Source organism: Gouania willdenowi, chromosome 9, assembly GCF_900634775.1.
Source record: "Gouania willdenowi chromosome 9, fGouWil2.1, whole genome shotgun sequence".
Classification (NCBI taxonomy): Eukaryota; Metazoa; Chordata; class Actinopteri; order Blenniiformes; family Gobiesocidae; genus Gouania; species Gouania willdenowi.
The window spans coordinates 17,234,424-17,257,224 of record NC_041052.1 but is presented as its reverse complement, the minus strand read 5'-3'; the positions used below and the strand labels follow the sequence as shown (position 1 = coordinate 17,257,224).

Here is a 22,801-nt window from a genome sequence, read left to right as displayed (position 1 = left end):
AGAATTTCTGGCAACCCCGAATAAATTTTTTTCTAGATTTTCAGAATGGTTTTTTTTTTCCTGCATTTTAATTGAACTAGGTTCACAAAGCGAAAGCATAGAAATACAGTCTTTTAACTTTGTGTGTTTTTATTTTTTTATTTTCTAAAGAATGGTAATTAAAGTTTTTCCAAAATTTCAAGCAACACCACATGGAGAATGTTGAAAAACACTGATTTATTGGTTCCTGATTAGATTTATTTCCTGTCATCTCACGCCTGGGACCAACACTGACAATTTATTTGTTTTTCCACTCTATCAAGTACCCCCTGCAGTGCCATCGCGTACCCCCATTTGAGAAACACTGAATTAAAGCATTAGCTTTCTGTTCTTTTGTTTGCTGGCGTTTTAAGGTTACAATTTTATTTAGCAGACACTTTTATCCAAGGCCACGTAGAACACGAGCAGATAAGGTGAAGGGACTTGCTCAACATCCTACAGTGGAGACCCAGGTACAGTTCGAACTGATGTCCTACCAATTACAAGCCTGCCTCCTTAACTGTTCATCCAGGACATCAGTGATGTTTGGGCACATTTTAATAGGTGCAGACCTTCAGTAGATCTGCTCCTCAAGGGTTAAAAATGAACTAAAATTGCTTTATTTTAATAGCTTAGTTAAATATTATGTTTTAATGTAACTTGCTGTAATTTCCCAGCATTCAGCACAGTTTATCAGAGATTGCTCAAACAGAAAATGTGAAAATGCAACAGTTTGTAAGTTGTGGAAATGTGTAAATAAACAGATGAGTGGACCAGGAACTCTCCTGATCTGATTACAGAGATGTGCGTGTTGTTGGCAGTAAAAAGGAGGAAAAGAGAAGACAGGTGTGTCGTCAGCAGGTGAATTCCTCACTGCTGCACCTCTGTGTGTCTCTGCTCTGGGGAATGTAGATGGAGGACTTCCTGGTGGCAGCAGGGCGGAGATTCCACAGGAGGAGGAGGAGGTTTCAGTCAGCAACACCTGTGGATTCAGTGTGAAACACACACACACACTCATCAGGCTCCCATTCACAGAGGAGAAAGGTAAGGTGGCTTTTTCTGGAATCTTTGTTTATTTTTATCCTGAGAGGGTAAATAAATTCTCTTTGTTTGGTATTAAATGAGTTTACTGACTAATGACTCTAAAGGCAATATTTATTATCAGTGGTGTACACAAGAACAAATTAAAAACAATTCTTCATTATTGTATTTAAGTAGCTTTTATGAACTACTTCATTTTTATACAACTTTGACTTTTCTTCATTACATTTTCTGAAGAAAACGGATGCTCCCTTTGAAGTACTTGTTACATTTTCCTTTAAGCAGCCAACAATGTTAGATCATGACAGGTTGATATTATTAAAACTTATTAAAAAAGCTCATTTAGTCTGATATTTGAGTACGTATTTCTTCACATTCTTCTTCCTGCACTCAGGGCCAAACAACCACGCACACTCCATTCACTCCTACAGGCAATCTACACACATGAACCAAACTGACATGTTTTAGGTGTGTGTACTCATTGATGTATATACTTTGATGTAAATACAGCTGCTGTAGTTCTCTGTAAAGCAAACAGTGTTCGTAGCATTGTTGATGTTTGTCAGGTAACTGTCTGTCTAGGTAAACACGCACACACATTTTAGTGTTTGAGCCTACAAATAATAGTTTTGACCAAAATGTCTGATGGCAAAACTACAAAAATAAACAAAATGACATGAGTTCATGATTTTGGTGGCTATTTACACTGCTGTCAGGAGAAGTTTGTTTGTTCATCTAGTTTTGTAACCCTTTTTCTTTGATTTGTTCATGTTTTCCAGCCCACTGCTGTCCACCATGCTTTACACTGAGCTGCTGAAGCTGTGGGACGAGTCTGTCCAAGCCATAGATGCCAAAGACTGGCAGGGAGCTCTGGCCAAGCTGGAGCAGATCACTGAGCCCACGTCAAGGACGCTGTTCAACGCAGCCGCCGCTCACCTGGCCCTGGGTCAGCAGGACGAGGCCCTCAAGGTGAAAAAGAGAAGATAGTAACTGTTACAGTGTCTCCATCAGGAAGGGATAAACTTTATCAACCAAAGAGCCATTCTAGCTCCTTATACAACATGAACTTCAGACTGAGAGCTACGATCAACCATTATTAATAAATTACACACAGGGACATGGCGTACCCAGCAAAGCAGTTATAGAGCATTTTTAGGTCTTTTATATGTCTAATATACATCTAAATGTTCCTTAGATGTCTAGTCTAAAATTGGTCTACCAGGGGTATAGAAATGAAAGATTTTTAGACATCTAAATGTAGACTACTCTAGACACATATTATATTATATATACGAATAATGGATTAAAGTGCAATGTTTAAAATTAGAAGGAATCTAGACGGTTGAAATTATTATTATTATTATATTCTAAAAAAATAACTACACGTCTAATATCCGTCTAATGCTCAGTGGGCAGTTGCCTCATCTGTTTCAAACTCAAGGCCCGTGGGCCAAATCCGGCCCATCAGGTGAATTTGAGAAATTAATAAAATGAACTAGACTAGCTTTACATGATCAAGAAGTTCGACAGAAAACATTCCACAGCTTAAAAATCAATGAGAACATTAAAATCAGCAGTAAAAACATTTGAAATCAGCAACAAACACATTACATCAACAACAACATGACCAAAAATCTCCCTCTCAGTCATACGCAGTAGAGAAAAATACTTTAACTTTTATATAAAAATGTTCACGTTGGATGCTGACTTCAGCTCTGCTGTCAGTTTGTTCCACTTCTTTGCAGCATAACAACTAAAAGCAGCATCACCATGTTTACTGTGAACTCTGGGCTCCACTATCTGACCTGTGTTCATAGATCTGAGAGACCTGCTGGGTTCATACCTGACTAACATCTCACTGACTCTCTGTGTTGTGGTTAAGACCTGAGCTGCAGCGTTCTGAACCTGCTGTAGCTGTTTGATGCTTTTTGGGGAATTCCTGTCAGACTACAAAGTCTTTAGTTAATGTTTACTTGTCACCATAGTTACAGTGAACAAGGTTCAGTAAAGGTTCTGTCAATTGGAATGCACATGTAAATGAACTGACACCAAATAGTATTTTATGTGTTGTAAAATTAAATAGATAAATAAATGTCAACATCTTAATTATGTATAAATACTTCTGTGCAGTAAAACAAAAACATACATTTTGAGTTTGATTTTTTTTAAATGTTTTTAACAGTGCGGTCTGCCTGACATCAAATTGCGCTGTATGTGGCCCTGAGGTAAAATTAATTTGGTTACCATCTACATTGTTTTTTTAGATGTTGATTTTATTATATACGGTACATTTGGATCTGACCTGCATAGGTTTATTACTCTGCATTGCTGGATGCTGTTTATCAGCCTGGTGGCTGTAAAAACTCATCATGAATCATTGAAACTTGAAAAACCAAAGTTTTACATTAAATATGATGAGAAAGTACGAGCTTTACTGGTGCTGTGATTGTGATGAATCAGATGTCCATTTTATCTTCTGGTAATGACCGACTGCTAAGCCCAACCAGATTTAGTCACCAGTAAAAATGAGAGAAACCAGTTTATTTGAAACATCACTTAAGGCACTTTTAAAGGGCACAAGGTGTGTGTCAGAATACTGCCCATTTCTGTCTTTGAACAACTGAATAGAGGTTAAGGTAAACTAATTCACACTTAATGGTAGTAAAGTCATTCTAACACTGCCTAAGATCCTGTATTGTTGTAAAGAGAACACTCACTTCCATCAGTGACATGCAGCACAAAGGCGTAAATATGAAATGTAAATGTTAGGATTAGAGCAGCACAAAGAAATTATATGATTTAACCTCCATTTAAGTTCCTCAAAAGTATTTATTAAATTCAATTCAACTTTTTTCATACAGCACAAATTACAACAAAAGTTATCTCGAGGCGCTATTAATAAATATGGTGAGTTAATTTCTATTCAAATAATCGAAAATCCCCATTTATACAATTATTTTCTTTGGATATGAGGCGCTGACTCGTACCATAAGGTTTTTATGTTTCTTTCAGTTTGGCGTTCTTCATGTTAAGGTCAAACATTACATGTATAACAAACCTGAGCTTCTCTTGTTCCTGTGTCACATGCTCAGGCTTTAGACTTCGCCATTGCTAAAGACGACCGACTGGCTGTGGGATTCTTCCAGAGAGCAGCAGTGATGATCCAGGTGAACAGGTAACAGCATATTTTACTGATAAATAAGAAGAATTCATCCAACTTTATTACATTATACAACATAAAAGTCACAAGGAAGCATTTTTCAGAAGATTTAGATCAACAAAGTGATATTGTATGTCATTGTAGTTATTACTAGTAACCAGAGGGAGCAGAGGGGGGTTAAAAAGACAGAATTTTGTTTAGAGGGGGGAGAAGGAGGGTGAAGACTAAAACAATTAGGTTAAAATTATTAGAGCTTTGTCAAATTAAATATTTTTTGTTAATTATCATCTCTTAAACCAAAGTCTGATTTGTTATACATTCTTCTAGAAAATAAGAGCTTTTATGAAAATATGGTTACGATGCAAGTTACATTTCATGGTTAACAATGCTTCAAAGCTCTATATGACAGAAATACATTTTCAAACACCCAAGAAACACAAATAATCCATAAATACAGATTAGACAGTGTGAGATATGATTGTATACCACAAGTTTGAAGGAAACCCCTGGAATGTATTACTTTGCAATCTCATTTGGCTCGTGTGTGTGTGTGTGTGTGTGTGTGTGTGTGTGTGTGTGTGTGTGTGTGTGTGTGTGTGTGCGTGTGCGTGTGCGTGTGCGTGTGCGTGTGCGTGTGCGTGTGCGTGTGTCCAGGTTGGAGGAGGCTCTGTCAGACTGTATCTGGGCTCAGAAACACATGAGGGGAAACATGGTGATCGACTACAAACAGCTTGGACTCAGACACAAACTGTTCAGCTGGCAGGTGGAATACTCAGCTACACACACGACATTAGCAAAAATGAAATATGTATGTATGCAAACATCATTATATAATGGTATGAGCACAGGGTGGGGGGTAAATCACATAAATGAACTGAATGTATTCAGTGAGTGATTCAGATGAACTCAGATCAATGAAATATAAATTTACCAGTACTACTGCACTCAGGCTTCAGTGACCTGCTGGATAATAAACAGCTGCTTTGTGCCTTTAATACCTTTATATTTGTGTCCACGAAAAAGATGTCACGTTTATCTGCCTGTGTAAATCATTTTCAACATTTCTTGGTACTACACACACACACACACACACACACACACATACCTATATCCACAACCACACGGCTTTTCACTGACACATGATGATAATGTGAGAAGGATATGATGTCTCAGAGAGTCTGTCAGTGATTCTCAGTGTAATCTGATAAATCTGGGCTGTCAACGCCTCCATTGTTTAGCTCAAATAGCACACACACAATCACAATCACCTACACATACACACACACAAAGCCTCATAGCTCAGAGGAAGTTGATACATGGCCTCTCATTTTTCTGGGTTGACTGAAAGAAACACTTCCTGGTTTGCTGTGAGAATGCACCAAGTACAAATGTCAGCAGTAGTTTGTGTCATGGTTGGTTTTTACAAATGTATTATTGTGAAATGTTATGATTATTAGAGGTGTGATTCTGAGACATGTCCACAGGTGCTGTATAACGCAGCGGCCGTCTACTGTCGGATGAACCAGTGGGAGCAGGCCACTGAGGTGCTGCTGTCAGCCATGCAGGAGAAAGGAGGAGGAAGAGGAGGAGTGAACATCGAGGCGACTTTGGAAAGAGTCGCTGTGAGTCTGAGCCCACAGTGAACAAATTCAATATAGGGCTGGGTTATTAGAACCAAACATCATACAGAAAGATGATCCTGGATGAAGTCATATTGGCACTTTTAATGACAGCAGCTGCATAATATCATCTTGTGAGCCACTGTAGTCTGTCTCGCTCTAAGGGACAGCACGTGTGAGTGAGTTGTATAGCGTTGGCTTGTTTCAGTGTCTAAATTCCTCCCTCTATCTCTATATGTTTCTATATATCTCTATAGGTCTTTCCATATCATTCTCTATACATCTCTATAGCTATCTCTATGTCTGTCAATATATGTTTTATTTTATTTTATATATATATGGCATATAGTGTATGTCTACAAATAAATACCTACATACTACACATATACATATCAGAAAAGAATACAGTAGTTACTAAAAATAAAATGTGATGGACCAATAACTTTTTCATTGCTATAAATTGTGTAGATCGTGCCTTTAAACTGACATAAATATGACTTATCAGCATAACTGATTAAAAAACAGACTCATTAGACAGTGAAGTTTCTCTTGCCTTTGAAAACAGAGGAAGGAGTTCTTGGAGCCTCTGATGGTGCCTGTGGATGCCGTGTTTCGCCCCAGGAAGCAGGACGTGGAGCAGCTGGAGAAGAGAGACTTCTTAGGAAAGGCAAAGGTACGTGTTCTGTGTCGTCATCATTTATTATCTGGGGTTCTCAACCCATGGGTCAAGGCTCAAAATTGGGGTCATAAAAATGAAAAAAAAAAAAAAAAAAAACTACAGAAAAGATATAAGTGTGGGCCTACTAAATATTGACAAATTATCTAACCTTAAAAATTATTTATTTGGTGAAAATATATTTTCTCAGGAATTTGGGAATGAATGAGAACATTCACAATTTGTGTGTCACTATAGCAACATTTGTTGGTTATTAAATTTACTCAAGTATCGAGTTACCAATGAAATATGGCAAAGACAATCAAGGCTTTCTGGTATTTTTATGTCATCGTCTCTAGAGATACTAATAAAACTAAGTAATGAACTGTTTTATAATACATTGTTGGAAATGCCACAATGACCACATAATCAGGCTGCAAAGACAATTATCAACATCTAAGTACTGATTTTGTATGGAAAACAATCAGTCGGTGTACAGGTAACAGTGTCTGTGGTTGGTATGTATGCTTTTGTTCTGCTGTTGATCACGTTATATTAACGAACACTGGTTTTTCAGCACAAGTTCCCAAACTTTACCTTTCTTCCTCTCCCTTATTTTTGTTGTAAGACATTTAAAACATTTATTCATGTTTTCCAATTTCAATGTGTTGGAAACAAGTACAAAAGGTAGGTAGGTGGCATATCTCATTCTTTTTATCAGTTAACAGATGCACTATATGGTTAGCTTGTGAAATTTCATCATTCCTCCCACCTCAATTTGATGTCCTGGCTTGCGCGCACACGTCTTTGCTCTTTGGTAAGTCCACTAAGTTATTTAATGACATGCTGATGCTAATGCTGGCATTCTCATTTAATAAAACCCTGCTATTACAAACTGTGCTTCCTCTATCTAGCTTTATTGTGTTTTTCTTCAGTTAATACACTTTTAATTTTATCCCATTAGATTGCGATAATTACCTAGCTGTAGAAACATATGCCTGTATTAGCCTGACACATTTAGTTGATTAGTTTTTTGTGGCAGGATATGTTAATTTGGTTACAAAGTTGTATGAAAGCATACCAACTAATATATATATATATATATATATATATATATATATATATATATATGCGCTACGTTCAGCCTCAGAGCTAAATGATGCTGTTTCCTGTGCAGTTTCAATGTAGACGAAAAGGCCAGGGCTGGCTCCTGCAAGTGACTCTAAGTGTCGGCCATACTGGCAGGCCAATATTTATTTATAATTTCAACGTTTCTTCCACAGCCCCTCTATGGGAGCCGCCAATAGAACCCCATGTCCGGCACATAGTGTATCGAACTGTGGACAGCGTTTTGGATGAGATTTGTTACAGTAGAAGTTGCCATACTCCTCTTAGATGTGGATTGTTTTTCTCCATATGGATTGTTGGTGGATGTTTAATATGCCATGCAGGGTGTGGAGCACCACATCTCCACCAATTATCTCTCTGTTTACGCCTGTGTGCGGCACCTCGACCCGAACAATGAAGGAACGCCTGGGGATAGTTTGCAAATCTAATAGCCCATGGTCTTCCCCCCTTCATTTTGTTCCCAATACTCACGGATTATCGACGAGCCATTGAAGCAACACCTGATTACTTGAGTTCTTCCATGTGCCGTTTGGGCTTAAGAAAGCTGCCCAATTGTTTAAAAAAGTCTATTTGACTCATTATTACGGGACCTCCCTATAGTTTTTGTGTACATGGATGACATCCTTATAGCAAGTTATTTCACCATTTAGCACCTTTTGCACCTTTGAACGCTGTTAGACTCAGTCAACACAGACTCATCATCAATCCAGCAAAGTGCCAGTTTGGCATAAGACTTCTTGGGGTACAGAATAACGAAGGAAGGGACTGTCCATCTCCCGACCGAGTTGAAGGCTGTTGTCGCCTACCCTCGGACACTCATCGTGGAATGTTACCGTAGTCTCATCCCCAGTGTTGCATGGACTATGTGATCCTTATACAAGGCCTTAAAAGCCAGGAAACCTAAATGCGCTAAGGACTGGACCATGGCCAGGAACAGGGCCTTTGCTGACACTAAAGCAGCTCAGGCAAATGCTGCCATGTTGAGGCATGCTTCTGCCACTGCTTACTGGACTATGCAGTGGGTAGGTGGGCCCAGCCCTGATGGCTTTCTTTCAGTAGGCAGTTGTACTCCAGTGAACAAAAGTACAGCACATTTGACAGTAAATTACTTGGAGTACACATCACTCTCCGACACTTTCATTCTTTTTTTGAAGGCCGTCGGTTCATTATTTTTGTGGACCACTAACCCCTGACTTTTGCTACACCGGTCTGCCCGCCAAACAAATTGAGCTGGCCTATATATCTGAATTTATGCCTGACTTGCAACATGTTGCAAGTAAAAACACCCATGTTACTGTCGTAAGGGTGATCTACGTAGAGTTGGATTATGGCATCACGGGGAAGGAGCAGACTGCAGACTGGGCCGTACAGCATTGGATGGTGTCATTCAACAACACTGGGACAGTTTTACTTTGCAATGTCTCCAGGGGCACCCATTGAGCGGTTGTCCACTCCAGGTGGACACGAACAGTTTTTCATGCCATCCACAACCTCTCAAACCCAGGAACTAAGGCCTCACAAGGGCTGATGACAGTTACATTTGTGTGGAACAGCCTAAAAAATGATGTGTGAGACCGGGCTGCTGCCTGTGTTGAAGATACACAGCCACACCTGGACACCCCAGAGAAGTTTGAATGCTGTCATCCAGAGAAACATTGACTTGGTCGGCCCTTTCCCCCCAATCCCATGCATGGCTATTTATGCCTTCCTGCCATGGTGCTCCACACTAACACATACCCAGTGCCCTCCAGTCTGCTGAAAATATATTCATCTGCTTTGATATATACATTACATGGAAACTTGTTTATGTTCAATGTTCAAGGTCTTGATATAAGTATTGTGGTTGGTAACTGTGGTTCATTTAAGGACCAGTGTAATGAGCTACACTTTTTTTCCATTACACCCAGGGCCATTGTTTTTGAGTTTCTATATCTGTGAATAAATCACACGCTGTGTGTTCAATGCAAGAAGTTGTTGTTTCGTTCAATACATAAAATGAATTTGCTCTAATAATAATACATTTATAATACACTTTTCATTCCAAGGATTCTCAAAGTGCTACATTTAAAAACACAATAAAATTACACAAGATTTAACACCTAAAAGCTTTCCTAAATAAATATGTCTTTAGTGCAGCTTTAAATGAGTCCAGACTCTGCACTCCTCTGAGCTCCACAGGGAGGCTATTCCAGAGTCGGGGTGCAACTGAACAAAAGGCTCTATTCCCCATGGTTAGGAGCTTAGTTGAGGGGACCTGGAGGATCCGGCCGTTGGATGATCTCAGGGTGCGGGTGGAGTTTTGGCGAGGGATGAGTTCTTGTAGGTATGATGGACCATGGCTGCTGATACATTTATGGGTGAGAAGGAGAGTTTTGTATTGAATACGGAAGGGGACTGGAAGCCAGTGGAGGGAGTATAGAATGGGAGTGATATGCTCATACTTGCGTACGTGCATTACGATTCTCGCGGCACTGTTCTGAATGTACTGTAATCTTTGAATGTTTTTGGAGGTGATACCAGTAAAAAGTCCATTGTAGTAATCCAGTCTTGAGGAGACAAAGGCATGGACAAGTTTTTCAGCTTCAGAGAGGGTGAGGAGTGAACGGATCTTGGAGATATTTTGGAGGTGGTAGAACGAGGTCTTAGAGAGGTTTTTTATTCCTTGAAGGTGAGTTGTTGATCAAACCTGACACCAAGGTTGGTTATGGAGGAGGAAAGAGCAATGACCTGGCCATCAAAGGAGAGCTGGGATATGGAGGAGTTGGTGACCAGGTGAGGGGTGCCAACAAGTAGTGCCTCAATTTTACCACTGTTGAGCTGGAGGAAGTTGTTGCTCATATATGCCTTTATCTCCTCAAGACAAGCAGCAACACATGAAAGGACCGTGGAGGAGTTGGGGGCAGTTCTGATGTACAGCTGTGTGTCATCAGCATAGCAATGAAATGACAAGTTGTCTGCTAATGACACGGCCAAGTGGAAGCATATATGTTATAAAAAGAATAGGGCCCAGGACTGATCCCTGAGGAACACCGCACGTAACAGGGAGTGATCTTGACTTGCAGGCTCCCAGCAAAATACATTCGGTCCTGTCAGAGAGGTAAGATCTAAACCACTCCAGGGCACTGCCTGACAAACCGGCAGTATTGCGCAGGCGGTGAGAGGAGGATAGCATGGTCTACGGCGTCGAGGGCCCCTGACAGGTCAAGGAGAATTAGAAGTGATGGTGATCCTACGTCAGCTGCCATCAGCAGCAATGCTGTTTCCATGCTATGGGCTGAGAAAAAAGCCTAATTGGAATTTTTCAAATAAGTTATGGCTCTTCAGTTGATGGAGCTGTGAGGTAACAACTTTCTCCAGGGCCTTGGACAGAAAAGCAAGATTAGAGATTGGCCTATAACTCACAAGGTCATCTGGATCCAAACTAGGCTTTTTGAGTGTTGGACCGATGATGGCAACCTTTAGTGCAGATGAGACTTGAGCAGTTTGAAGAGACAGATTAACAAATAGACTGATGGTTGGACTGACCTTCGGGATTAGTGCCTTCAACAAAACTGTTGGAATGGGGTCGAGAATACATGTTGAAGCTTTCATTCCCTGCAGGAATCTTGATCAGATCTTGCATGTTTACTCTGATGTTGTTTTGGCCCTCTTTGGATTAAGTTAGCTGTGAAGTTTTTAATACAGTAAAATAAATAAAAACTTTGACAAAGTTCATTAGTCAACTAACACTCCTTCACCATCCGCTGTCTAGATGAACCTGTTTTGGATTAAATGTTTTGCGACTTTCAGAGACTTCATATATATATATATATATATATATATATATATATATATATATATATATATACCTAACACTTTTTTTTCCTTTGTAGTGAAGCTGTGGTCATGGAGTCTCCTGGCTGTCCTGCTACTCACTGCAGATCCTCATCATACTAGGAAACGGGGCCTTTGTGACGGGAAAATAAATAATACATTAAACCATCATCTTAAGTGTTATGTATTTTCTCAGGTGTGATTTTAACCACTTTCATACCTCACCAGGAGAAGATCGGCTCAAATAGGATAATTAAGCTTCTGCATCCATTGTGTCCTTGCCTGTCTATGTGTGGTTGAAGACACGCCAAGTGTCTACAAAGTCAACATTTTATCCTTGAATGGATCTAGCCTAGGGATCTGCTCAATTAGTTCGAAAATCAAACAATATCTTGGTTTTGCTACATTAGGTTAGCATCATAATTTCATAAGGCAGAAAGGGGACCAAGTGCTTCCTCTGCTGGTGAAATGTAAAAGTGATGAATGGGTGAAATGCAAAAGTGAAAAACAAAAGACAGAATCTTGCATCTGAATGTAAATTTATTGTGCGATGCTTTGCTGCTGCAGGTGATTTCCTCCATGATTCCCAATGACGACTTTGGAGGATTTGAGCCTTTGAGGCTGCAGGTGAGTCAGCTTGTTACCTCACACACTCTGACTCACTACCTGGACTCCAACAGCACCCTGCACGTAATCCTATGACATATGTCATAACAATAAAAAGCCAACATAACTCAGTGGGAACGGTAAAAAAAATTCACAACATGCAAGACAGCAGCACTCGAGGACCAGGGTTTCAGACTTATTGTACCAGGATTAACCAACTCAATTTGAATAGGCATAGAAATGTGGATCATTTTAACATCTCAATTTGGTTCATACTAAATTAGGAAGGTGTAGCCTTTACACATCATTGACTTGTTATTGCACCTATCAAACGGCAAGACATATTTTGCTATTGCCATTTGGTCATAACTGAATTTTTTTTCACACTTGCCCTTTTTTGTAATGAAAATTTTTCATGTTTGCCATTGATTTATTGATAGATTTTTGTACCGCGCATTTTTGTGCTATCAATTTTTTTTTTGTCGTAACGGACATTTTTATCATGACAAAAAATTATTTCATGCTGCACATTTTTTTGTAATGGGAATTTTTGTCATATTAATTCAAATTCAAAATTGACAACATTTTTGTTGCATTGTTTTTTGTAAGTAACAATTTTTTGTTATCGACGGGGTGTGATATGAGGCAGGTAGAGGGACAAAGAAAACATACGCCAACCTGGATGAAGCTGTACCTTAGTTAAAAGAAAATTGATCTGTAAAAAAAAGCAGTTGTAATTAATGTAATTGATTAGAATTTAAAGCCTATTAATCATGCACCCTTACTTGTACCTTTTACCTGCTGACGGGCCTTCTATCCTCTGTACAGAAACCTGGTTTCTATGAGCCCAAAGGAAATGGATCAGAGTAAGTTTAACCTTCTACACTTCTGATTAATCACCCCCCCTTGGTTAAAGTGTTTCTGTGTTTCTGTCACAGAGATTCCCGTTACATGCGTGTGCAAAGGCCGTATATGGCTCGTGGGCCGGGGCAGCTGACGGTTCCTGGTGGAGCCATGGTGTTCCTGTTCGGAGAGGAAGACAGAGATGGGATGGCAACTGTGATACACGATGGACAAGTGAGTGTATTAGATTATATATTTGTTGGTAGCAAAATTGTTTTTCATAACAAGCATAATTGTCGTAATTGACATTTTATTTGTAACGTTTTTGTTTTAAAATGATTTTCTTCATGCACATTCATAGTGACAGACATTTTTTCCCCCCGCTGACATTTTTTTCCACAATGGACAAAGATGTCGCACTGGACACTTTGCTGTAGCGGATATTGTTGCTATCACAACTGACATTTTTTTTGTTGCATGTATTGAATATTTTTTATCTCAACACACATTTTTTGCAATTTAACATTTTTATAAGAGACATTTTATTTTATCATTTTATGTTGTGATGTTTAATTTCTAATGTTTCTGACTTTTCCTGTAGAGAGGACTCCTGCCAATGTCTCTGCTGGAGCCTGCAGACACAAAAGCAACCAAAGGCAAAAAGAAAGTAATGCACTTGTTATTTAAATTGAATAGACCATTTTGAACTCAAAATCTGAGGATATTTCTCTTTTACACTAATTCATCTTTTATTTGCTAACACTGAACTGTGGAAACAATTCTGTGTTTGAATAAACTTAAGGTACTTTTTAAAAAAGAGAAATAAATAACACTTCCTCTGATAATAATAATAATAATAATAATAATAATAATAATAATAATAATAATAATAATAATAATAAATTATTTTAATTCTATTATTATTATTTATTTTATTTAAATCATTTATAATGCACTTTACATTTGATACCAAATCTCAAAGTGCTAACTTTGATTAACCTTATCAGTGCTGAAAAAAACGCAACAAAAACAAAACAAAAACCTGTGCTTAGACAGAAAGTAACACAATACTACCCTCTAGTGTTAGAACCTAGAAGTGTAAAAGACGGTGGTGAGCACAGAGTAAATTAATTTGATAAGAAATTAGCTCGGTTAAACCAAAACTTAAATTTACAAGTAAAAAAACAAAAACAAAATCTATACCATATTTTATTTTGACTTTGTCCAAATGTTGAGTAGCCCTGTTTTAAAGCTAAATACAGCTTCAGTATTTCCAATGACAATATTTACACAGTAACTCTGACTCCTTGTGTGTTTTTCTATTATTTTCCAGAGTGTTCCCAGCGGAATCCCCCTCCCACCCGAGCTGAGGCCCCCGGGTCGCCCCGAGACTCAGCCGGGCCCTATAGCTCCTCCTCGGGGTAAAACCACCTCAAAAACTCCTTGAACAGAGAAACTGTTAATAAGAAGTACAGTTCTGCACTGATCTGAAGACCAGAGACAAATCAGCAACAAACCTCAAACCATGACCCAGCAACAATACTTAAACACATGGCAATACTCAGATAGTGATTCAGCGACAATAATCAAACCATGACTCAGCAATAAAGTCCAACTCACAACCCGGTAAAGTCAAAATTGCAACTCACTGACAACACTCAAAATGCGACTCAGCACTAATATTCAAACCATGATTCAGCAAAAGACCCCAAACCACGAATCAGCAACAAACCTCAAACTAAGACTCATTAAAAAAAGCCCCTAAAACACAACTCAGCAACAAAACTCAAACTGTGACTCAACAATAAAAATCAAATGACTCAGCAAAAAAACCCCCAACAAACCTCAAACTATAACTTGGCACTACACAGACTGACTGACCCTCAAACTGTGACTCAACAATGAGATTTAAACAATCATCTAGACGAGCAGTGATAGTAAACTGTGACTCAGCAACAAACCTCAGAACACAATTCATTAAAACACGCAAAATATGTCTTACCAACAAAACAAACTATAACACAACAACATACTATTTATCATACTGTGATTGAACAATGATTCTCAAACCATTACTCAGCAACTATACTCAGGTAGGATGTGGTGTTCAAACCATGACTGAGCAACCGACCAGTCGTAACAACCATGCTGTGACTAGTCATTACCCAGTAACTGCTGCACCGGTTTTAATTACTGGTGTTTTTGTGGACTGTCACTATAACAAACCTGTGTGCAGTCCCACACTCCTGATGTGTGCTCATGCTGTAGCGTCACTGTGTTTCCCTGCAGCTCACACTGACTCAGAGCCTCCACCTCCATCCTACAACACGGTCACCCATGCTCCGCCGACGGCCTCCCAGCCTCCCCAGTACACAGCTAACGCAGCCAACGAGCAGGTGAGGTGCTGCTCTGGATATCCAGATTAAAAAAGAAACAGATCTTCCAAAATAAAAGCACTACACCCTTCATGTGCCAATACAATTGCCTGGAACCAGCTAAAAGCAGGTTTGTCACCCACTTCTGGGTCCTCACCCACCAGTTTAAACCTCTGACCTACAGAATATAAGACAAGTGGGTGTAATCTTCCAACTGCTCATCGTATGTTTGCTATATTAGTAGTTATTGCTCTTTGTGTGCAGGTGGACGCAGACGTAGACTCGGTGGTGGTGAAGGTTCACTACACGTACACCGTAGCTGTGTCCGTTCCTCTCAACACGCCGTACCACGAGCTGAAGGAGCGCATCGCTGAAAAACTGGGCCAACCTGCGTCCCAGCTCCGACTACGGTGAGCGCCCACCTACACCCACCACACGCAACGTGTACAAAATTAAACAAAGTTTTGAAAACAAAAATCCATCCATTCGTTTTCCAACCTGCTTGCTCCTTTTCAGGGTCATCGGGGAAAACAAAATATGAAACAGTTATTAATACTATCTGTAATAAATTATATAAAAAGAGGAGTCAGGAATGGTTGCTGTAAATCAGGTGTCTCAACTCAAACGATCCAAGCTCAATAAAGAAAAAGGGCAAGGTTGGTGAAAATGGATTTTCATTTATTTCTTTACTGTAAAAAAGAAAAAAATAAAGTAAAAAAAAACCTACATCAGCCAACTCACCACATACACCTCTTTTTCTCGGCAGCTAAAAATATGGCTTCTTGACCACCAGTTATGTTCACACTGACAGCCTTTTCTTTTATTTAGATTTATGTACATTGTACATTTTGTTATATGTGTTAAGTATGGATTAACTATTTTGTTTGAACTGTATTCCTGTTATAATTTACTGTGTGGCAATTCTGAGAGTTTTAGACCTGGCTTGGTACTTCATTTTATCAGTAATGTGTTGTATTCTCTCAGTATTTTAATCATTTTTACATTTTAGGCTGCCTTTTAAAATGTGGCAAAGGACACCAGATAAAAACTAGCATCTTTTGGCCAACTCTGGCAAATATGTTATTGTCATTGCACAAGTACTGTGAAATTGCCCATGCCCCAACAACATTCAACTACACTTCAAAGATTCAATATAAGGTACGGTAAAAGTCTATCAGTATAGAAGTTCATCAGTATTAAGGTGCATGGGTATGAAATATTTAAAAAGAGACAGTATTTCATTTTCCATCTATTAGTAGTGATGCTGGTGTCTATGTCCCTGTTAAATAATCAATACATTTAAATTCAAAAACATTGTTCATATAGGCATCACATTAAATAATTATATATTAAATGTAATTAATAGGTAAACAAAACTATATTGAATGAATGAATAATGAAATAGGTTGACATCACCTATTTCCAAACACACCTAGTTATACAAAGATTGAATAAACTGGCATTTATATATCTATAATTATACATATGTATATAAATATTCAGGAAAAATGGAGAGTGCTGGAGTGTGAGCCTTGGATCTAAAATGACAAAGAAAGTGTTTATTCAAATCCTTCCTGCTCGTGTTTGCTCTCCCGTGACCTTAATTTTCCCTCTCCAACTCTCTTTTATCAGACACAAGCAGCACGGCTCTCGCGTGCTGACGCCGCTGAGTGGGGAGGTGCAACCTGGACACAGCATGCAGGAGGTGGCTGAGGCTGGCAGGGCCACCCTTTGGTGTCAGGTGAACACACAGCAGCTACAGTACACACACACCTGGTGTTTAGCGTACACGCGTGTGTGAAACACTGACTTTCTCTGTGCTGCAGACTGAAGACCCACTGACCAACAGGACCATCCTGTACCAGATGGTAGCGCTGTACGACTACGCTTCTCAGGGTCCGGAGGATTTGGAGTTCAGTGAAGGAGAAACTATCGACATTTTGGGTGAAGGTGAGGCCTCGGGGTCAGAGGTCACCACCTCTGAACTCCTTTTTCTTCTTTTTTTAAACAGCATTTACCAAACTAAAGATCCTCATATCAGCTTGACAAATTTAACATATTTACAAAGAATTGCACATTATACAAGAGTTGAGATGGTAAAATGTTGAACCAAATGTAATCATTAAAAAAATATAATAAATAACTAAACAAAGGGAAAATTGGGCTTTGGCCATTTACATGAATCACTCCTGCAACCAAGACCACACTGTAAATAGAAGAGTTCTCAGACATGCTTGCTTTGTCCAAAGTCAGATACACATAGAGATACTACTGATACAAACCTATTATTGCACTTTAGATATTAGGTCTAAACTATAGCTGGATAATCAAACTTTGTTACTGTTTTGTATAAGAAATGTCTTTTTGTCATTTACATGACCTTTTAGCCTCAAACACTTGTAATATATCTTTATATGTGGGCATCTTCATTTTGGAGATGTCAGCCAATCAGAGTTGACATGATGACAGGACTACCCTTCGTAATTCCACTCTTATAGAGAGTTAATGGTCCGAGGTGTCATCCAGTTCTTCGGTCACTATGATGTTATTTCTATTCAGACCAGAAACTTAATGGTGGACAGGTTTTGATGTCGCATGTAGGAAAGGAAAAATGACACTGAAAATACCGGTTGGTGCAGCATTTGGATCCCCCTATTGGCCATCTTAATACAAATGCCTTCCAGCTAAACAAGGAAGACGCCTTAAAACTATTCATTCCTCCTAGCAGAGGTGAAAGTAACGGACTACGTTACTGTAATTGAGTTGCTTTTATGGGTACTTGTACTTTTTTTGAGTATATTTCTAAATCATTCATTTTACTTGTAATCAAGCACGTTTTAAAAGTACTAAAGTAGTCTGTGACATTTCTACACCCAACCGTTCCGGAGTAAATAATTATTTTTGCGATTATTTGTTATTTCCATTTTGTGGTCTCGTTATAAATTGCTGACCTCAGGACATTGAACATAATCCATATGTTCTTAGTCGTGCCATTTATTGATCAATGTCACTTTTTATGGTTCAGGTTGTGATTTCTACCTATTACGTTGTTACCCACATGGCACATTTGGCATGGCACTGTTTAAGAGTTAAAAAATGTAGCTATACTTATGTAATAGATACTTTATTTTGAATTTAATTCATTGGTTGTATTTTATGTAAAAAAAAAAAAAAAAAAGGGATAATGAGAAATTTATTACCAACAATAAACGTGGGGGTGAAAGTAACTAGTAACTTTTACTTTGAGTACTATTTAATTTAACTACTTTTTATTTGTACTTGAGTATTTTATGTAGGACTTACTTGTACTTGAATATGATATATTAGTACTTCTCGATTGCTTCTTCTGTGCAGCAGCGCAAAAATAGTCACCAACATTTGATGACGATTGGCCAACTTACAATGAACCAATCAGTGTGCATGATATAGTAGCTGGGGGTACCCACTTCTACCTACAGTCAGTCCAAGGAGAGAAACAGTGTAGTGTACTTCATAAAGTTACATGTACAAGAGTTGCTGCTTTTTAATGCGCTGCAACTCAAATCACACCGTGTGGATTTGATATCCAGCAAAAACATACCAATAAATAATCCAGTCAGTGACTCCTTGACATGGTTTTTCCACATGCTGCTCCTCCACACTGCTCCACGTCTGCATACCAATTATTTTCCCACTGCGCTGACTGTGAATCGCCTGTTGTTTCTTCCAGTGAATGAGGAATGGTTGGAGGGTCACTGTGCAGGGAACGTGGGTATCTTCCCGAGCTGCTTCGCATACAGGGAGACTGATGACATCTCACAGAGCAGGATGCTCTGAAAACACTTCCTGTCACCTGACCTCTGACTGGGCTGTACCACGGTGTTTCTCCACTTATCCGAAACCGTGGGACTCACCACTTTCCCTTAAATACAGTCAGTGACTTAGAAAACTGAGGAAAACTTCAATTTCAACAGTTACAGGAAAATGTGATGTAGTCACATATAACATATGTATCAAAGTATAACTGTTTGTCACATAAGGAGCTGTGGAACCAGTTTTTACAGAGAACATTTATTCTTTTTAAACTATTTCATACCGAAAGCCAAAAACAGACAAATTAAAAAATTAAATTCAAAGAGATAGCGTAAAAATTAAATCTCTGCCTCTTATTATGAGTAAGAATTTGAAAAAAAAGCACAGGATCTTGATACAAAAAGAATAATTTGTTGTTACACTCATCTGTAATCCACTAAAAACACATCAGACACACTTTTGCATCCCGACCCACATATTGAGGACCTCTGTTCTAAAGTATCTCAAATACTAACATAGAGTTCCTAAAATAAACACAAGCACAGATATGAAAAAACCTGAATGCATCAGTGCTAAATCTAATTAAAAGTGTAATACTGTGTTTACATGCAAATATTCACATACATAGAATTATATTTTTACAACATTTACAGTTGCACGAATCCAGTGTTGCATTTATGTATTTTATCCTTGAGGATGCACATCTGACAAAAGTGCAACTGACAACGCTGCATCATGAGGCTTTCAAGCTTTTAATTTAAAAAATATATAATAGAACATTTGTTGACATAAGACCTGAAACAAATATAGCAAGTTGATCATGTTCAACTGCAAAGAAACAGAGGTTTTCTAATTTTACCACATGTAGTCACAGCAACAAGCCCTACTTTTATACAGTTCCATCTGTGCATGAAAATATCACTCTCCAATTAAGAACCACATGGAGAGCTACTTTATCGAAAGATTAGCTCCTTTTTTTTTTAAAACTGATTATTTACGTGTAAACACACTCCTTTTATACACGCCCTAATTATGCAAGATTTTTTTTATTGCACAAATCTTTTTACAATAACCTTACCCCCTAGTTATGTTGCTTGTATTTAAAGTAAGTAAGTAGTTTATTTATAAAGTGCTTTTTGCAGATAAAATCACAAAGTGCTGTACAGAGTTGTGGTAAAAGTACAAGGGCAACACAATAGAATAATAAAACAAGAGTGCATAAACATCATAAGAACAGCAACATTAAAGGATAAATAAAAATTAAAATCCAGTTAACTAAAAGCTTTTCTGTAAAGCTAACTGGTTCATTTACTGGAAAGTTATTGACTGCACATTTTTCCTGTCAAATAAACTAGTAAATGAAATAATAAAAAATAAATACCCAGTCATGAAAGATGCTTAAGCACCTTGTTGTTATAATTTTGTCTTATGACAGATTTTTGATTTGGATCAATTTTGATTATGTGAATATTGTGTCTTAAAAAGTATGCATTCATTACTAAAAAAAAGTGTTTATTTTATTTAAACTAATAAGAAAAATTTGTCAAAACTCCTTAATTAGGGGAGAAGGAGATAAATGTTTACAATTACGTACATTTACAAAGAATAATTACAATTTCAGTGATTTTAATAATGTACCCATCACATCATTATGAACTCCTCACATTTCACCTCTAAACATGTATACCAAAACAATTTTAAAATGCGTTCCCCTTATTTTAGGTGAAGCATGGAGGGTTGAATATGTTCTTCTTATTCTCTCAGATTTATTCCTATGAAGCCATGTGAGGCTGTGATGATCAAAGTGCAAATTTAGAGAATAACCCTGTGTTTCTCCTCCACACTCACCTTTACTTTCATCACGTGGAGCAAATTGGAGCTTCCTGACAGCTGAAAGCTCTGACATTTCCACACAGGCAATTAGGGATGAACCAACAACCTCCACTAATGGGGGGTCACGGTCCAACTGGGCAATTCATAGTGTAAATCTGCAGACAAGAGGATGTAAAAGAGCCGGATAGACTTTGAGATTTTTGTTTTGTTTTGCATGATTAAAAAGAAGCAGCAGTGACTGGATTTATAGAAACAAAAGGGACTGAAAATATTTATCCAACGTGTCTGTATGACATCAGATCACAGACAAACCCTCATTTCTCCAAGTTTCTCCTAATTTCTTCCAATATATGTTTAACTTCTCTGACTTAAAATAAATTCATCTGTAAAACATCTGGAGTATAATAAACCTGTGGGCTAGAAACAGTATGAAAAAGCTGGAGAATAATACTAAATGAAACCTGTATAGAATACAGTTTGGAAACAAAAAGGAAAAGGAAAAAAGGCTTTTTACAAGAAATGATAAAAAGTCATCAAAAAACCACAAATAGTTGAAAATTAAACCTGAACGATTAAGTACAAAAATTGCAAACACAATCAATAATTATCCTGAATAAAAAAAAACATGTCTTGATTGTTTATGTTTTTGGTTTGTGTTATTTGATTAATTGTTAATGTTGAATGCGTCTTTCAGGAGAGCCACTGAACAAGCCCTTGTGGTTTTTTTGGTTCCATCTGCACATTCGTACACCAGGTTTATATATATATATTCCTTATCTCAATATACAGTATACTTTCAATGATTTAATTGATCTGTTGTGTAGGTTGTGTTTTTACCTATGTGCTAATAAAAATTAAATAAAATTGCAAAAAAGACAAAAAATAAAATGAAGAGAAAAACGAATTTTTTTTAAAGTAAGAAATGCACACAGAAAATAAACATACCTAAATAAACCTAAACATCTAATGAACAGTACAATATTATACATTTAATGTTATTAAAAAACTTTATATTTTATTATAGGATAGTGCTTTTTCTCTTGTGCTGCTGTTTTTGTTTTGTTTTTTAAACTTCCATAAGGAGTAGGAATTGTACATTAACCAATAAAGTCAGGTCTAAGTCCAAATAAGTGCAAACTTGATTCTGGAGGGCTGCAGTCCTGCAGCTTTTGGATGTTTATTCCCCAACCTAAGAAAAACCTTAATTCTGACTTTAATCCCCTCAGCATTTGCTAAAGATAAAACTTTAAATCCTTGCCGTCGACCTTTTAAAGTCCGACAGCGTTCTCCTGCAGCAGCCTGGCAGTCACGATAACATGATGAGAATGTGTAGGTATGAAAACATGATGTGAGCCTGCAGTGTGTTTAATGTCATGCAGCCAGCGGCTCCTCTGGCTCTGCGTCCTGGGACTCTCAAAACACAAATAGACAGACACTCAGACAGGGAGCTGCTCGCTGACGGGAGGAGAAAACAACTGTGGGCTCATATTCAGATCAGGTTAAATATAGCTGTAAGGCTCTGCTTATGATGGGTGGGGGCTTGATCAGCTTAAAGGATGACAAGCAGGACACCTTCTTTAATCTGCATCCAAATAAACCAAAACCTGCTCCAGCCCACGTTTCCTCACGCTTTCAACTGTGTCCGACTGCAGCCGAGGAGAAAACACACAACCTAGAAAACAACTTCAACACAAGCACAGTCTGACATTTCACCAGAGGTTTGAATAGCACTGATGTATTCTACTCAAGTAGAAGTAGAAGTATACTTCTACTTCTACTTACAAGTCATACATAAAATACCATATTTTTCGGACTATAAGGCGCCCTTAAAATCCTTTAATTTTTTCAAAAATCGACAGTGCGCCTTATAATCAGGTGCACCATATGTATGAAATTAATATGTCAAAATGTTTTAGTA

At 38.1% G+C, this 22,801-nt stretch overlaps 1 protein-coding gene across 1 annotated transcript; it reads left to right on the top strand.

Moving 5' to 3' along the window:
- Positions 1-907: 907 nt before the first annotated feature.
- noxa1 (NADPH oxidase activator 1) lies at positions 908-21,520 on the top strand. Its single transcript, XM_028457838.1, has 16 exons — positions 908-1,062; positions 1,839-2,028; positions 4,152-4,234; positions 4,874-4,982; positions 5,704-5,841; positions 6,404-6,511; positions 12,002-12,061; positions 12,869-12,906; positions 12,979-13,117; positions 13,485-13,550; positions 14,217-14,304; positions 15,173-15,279; positions 15,523-15,668; positions 16,891-16,999; positions 17,085-17,208; positions 18,968-21,520. Exons 2-16 carry the CDS (start codon positions 1,855-1,857, stop codon positions 19,072-19,074), a joined length of 1,596 nt encoding a protein of 531 aa, XP_028313639.1. The 5' UTR covers positions 908-1,062; positions 1,839-1,854; the 3' UTR covers positions 19,075-21,520.
- Positions 21,521-22,801: the final 1,281 nt, after the last annotated feature.

Bases quoted from the DNA above. Each gene is read 5' to 3' on its own strand.
- noxa1 (XM_028457838.1), top strand. From the start codon at position 1,855: ATGCTTTACACTGAGCTGCTGAAGCTGTGGGACGAGTCTGTCCAAGCC. The intron at 14,305-15,172 runs GTAAAACCACCT...GTTTCCCTGCAG, and splicing joins CCCTATAGCTCCTCCTCGGG to CTCACACTGACTCAGAGCCT. The intron at 17,209-18,967 runs GTGAGGCCTCGG...TGTTTCTTCCAG, and splicing joins TATCGACATTTTGGGTGAAG to TGAATGAGGAATGGTTGGAG.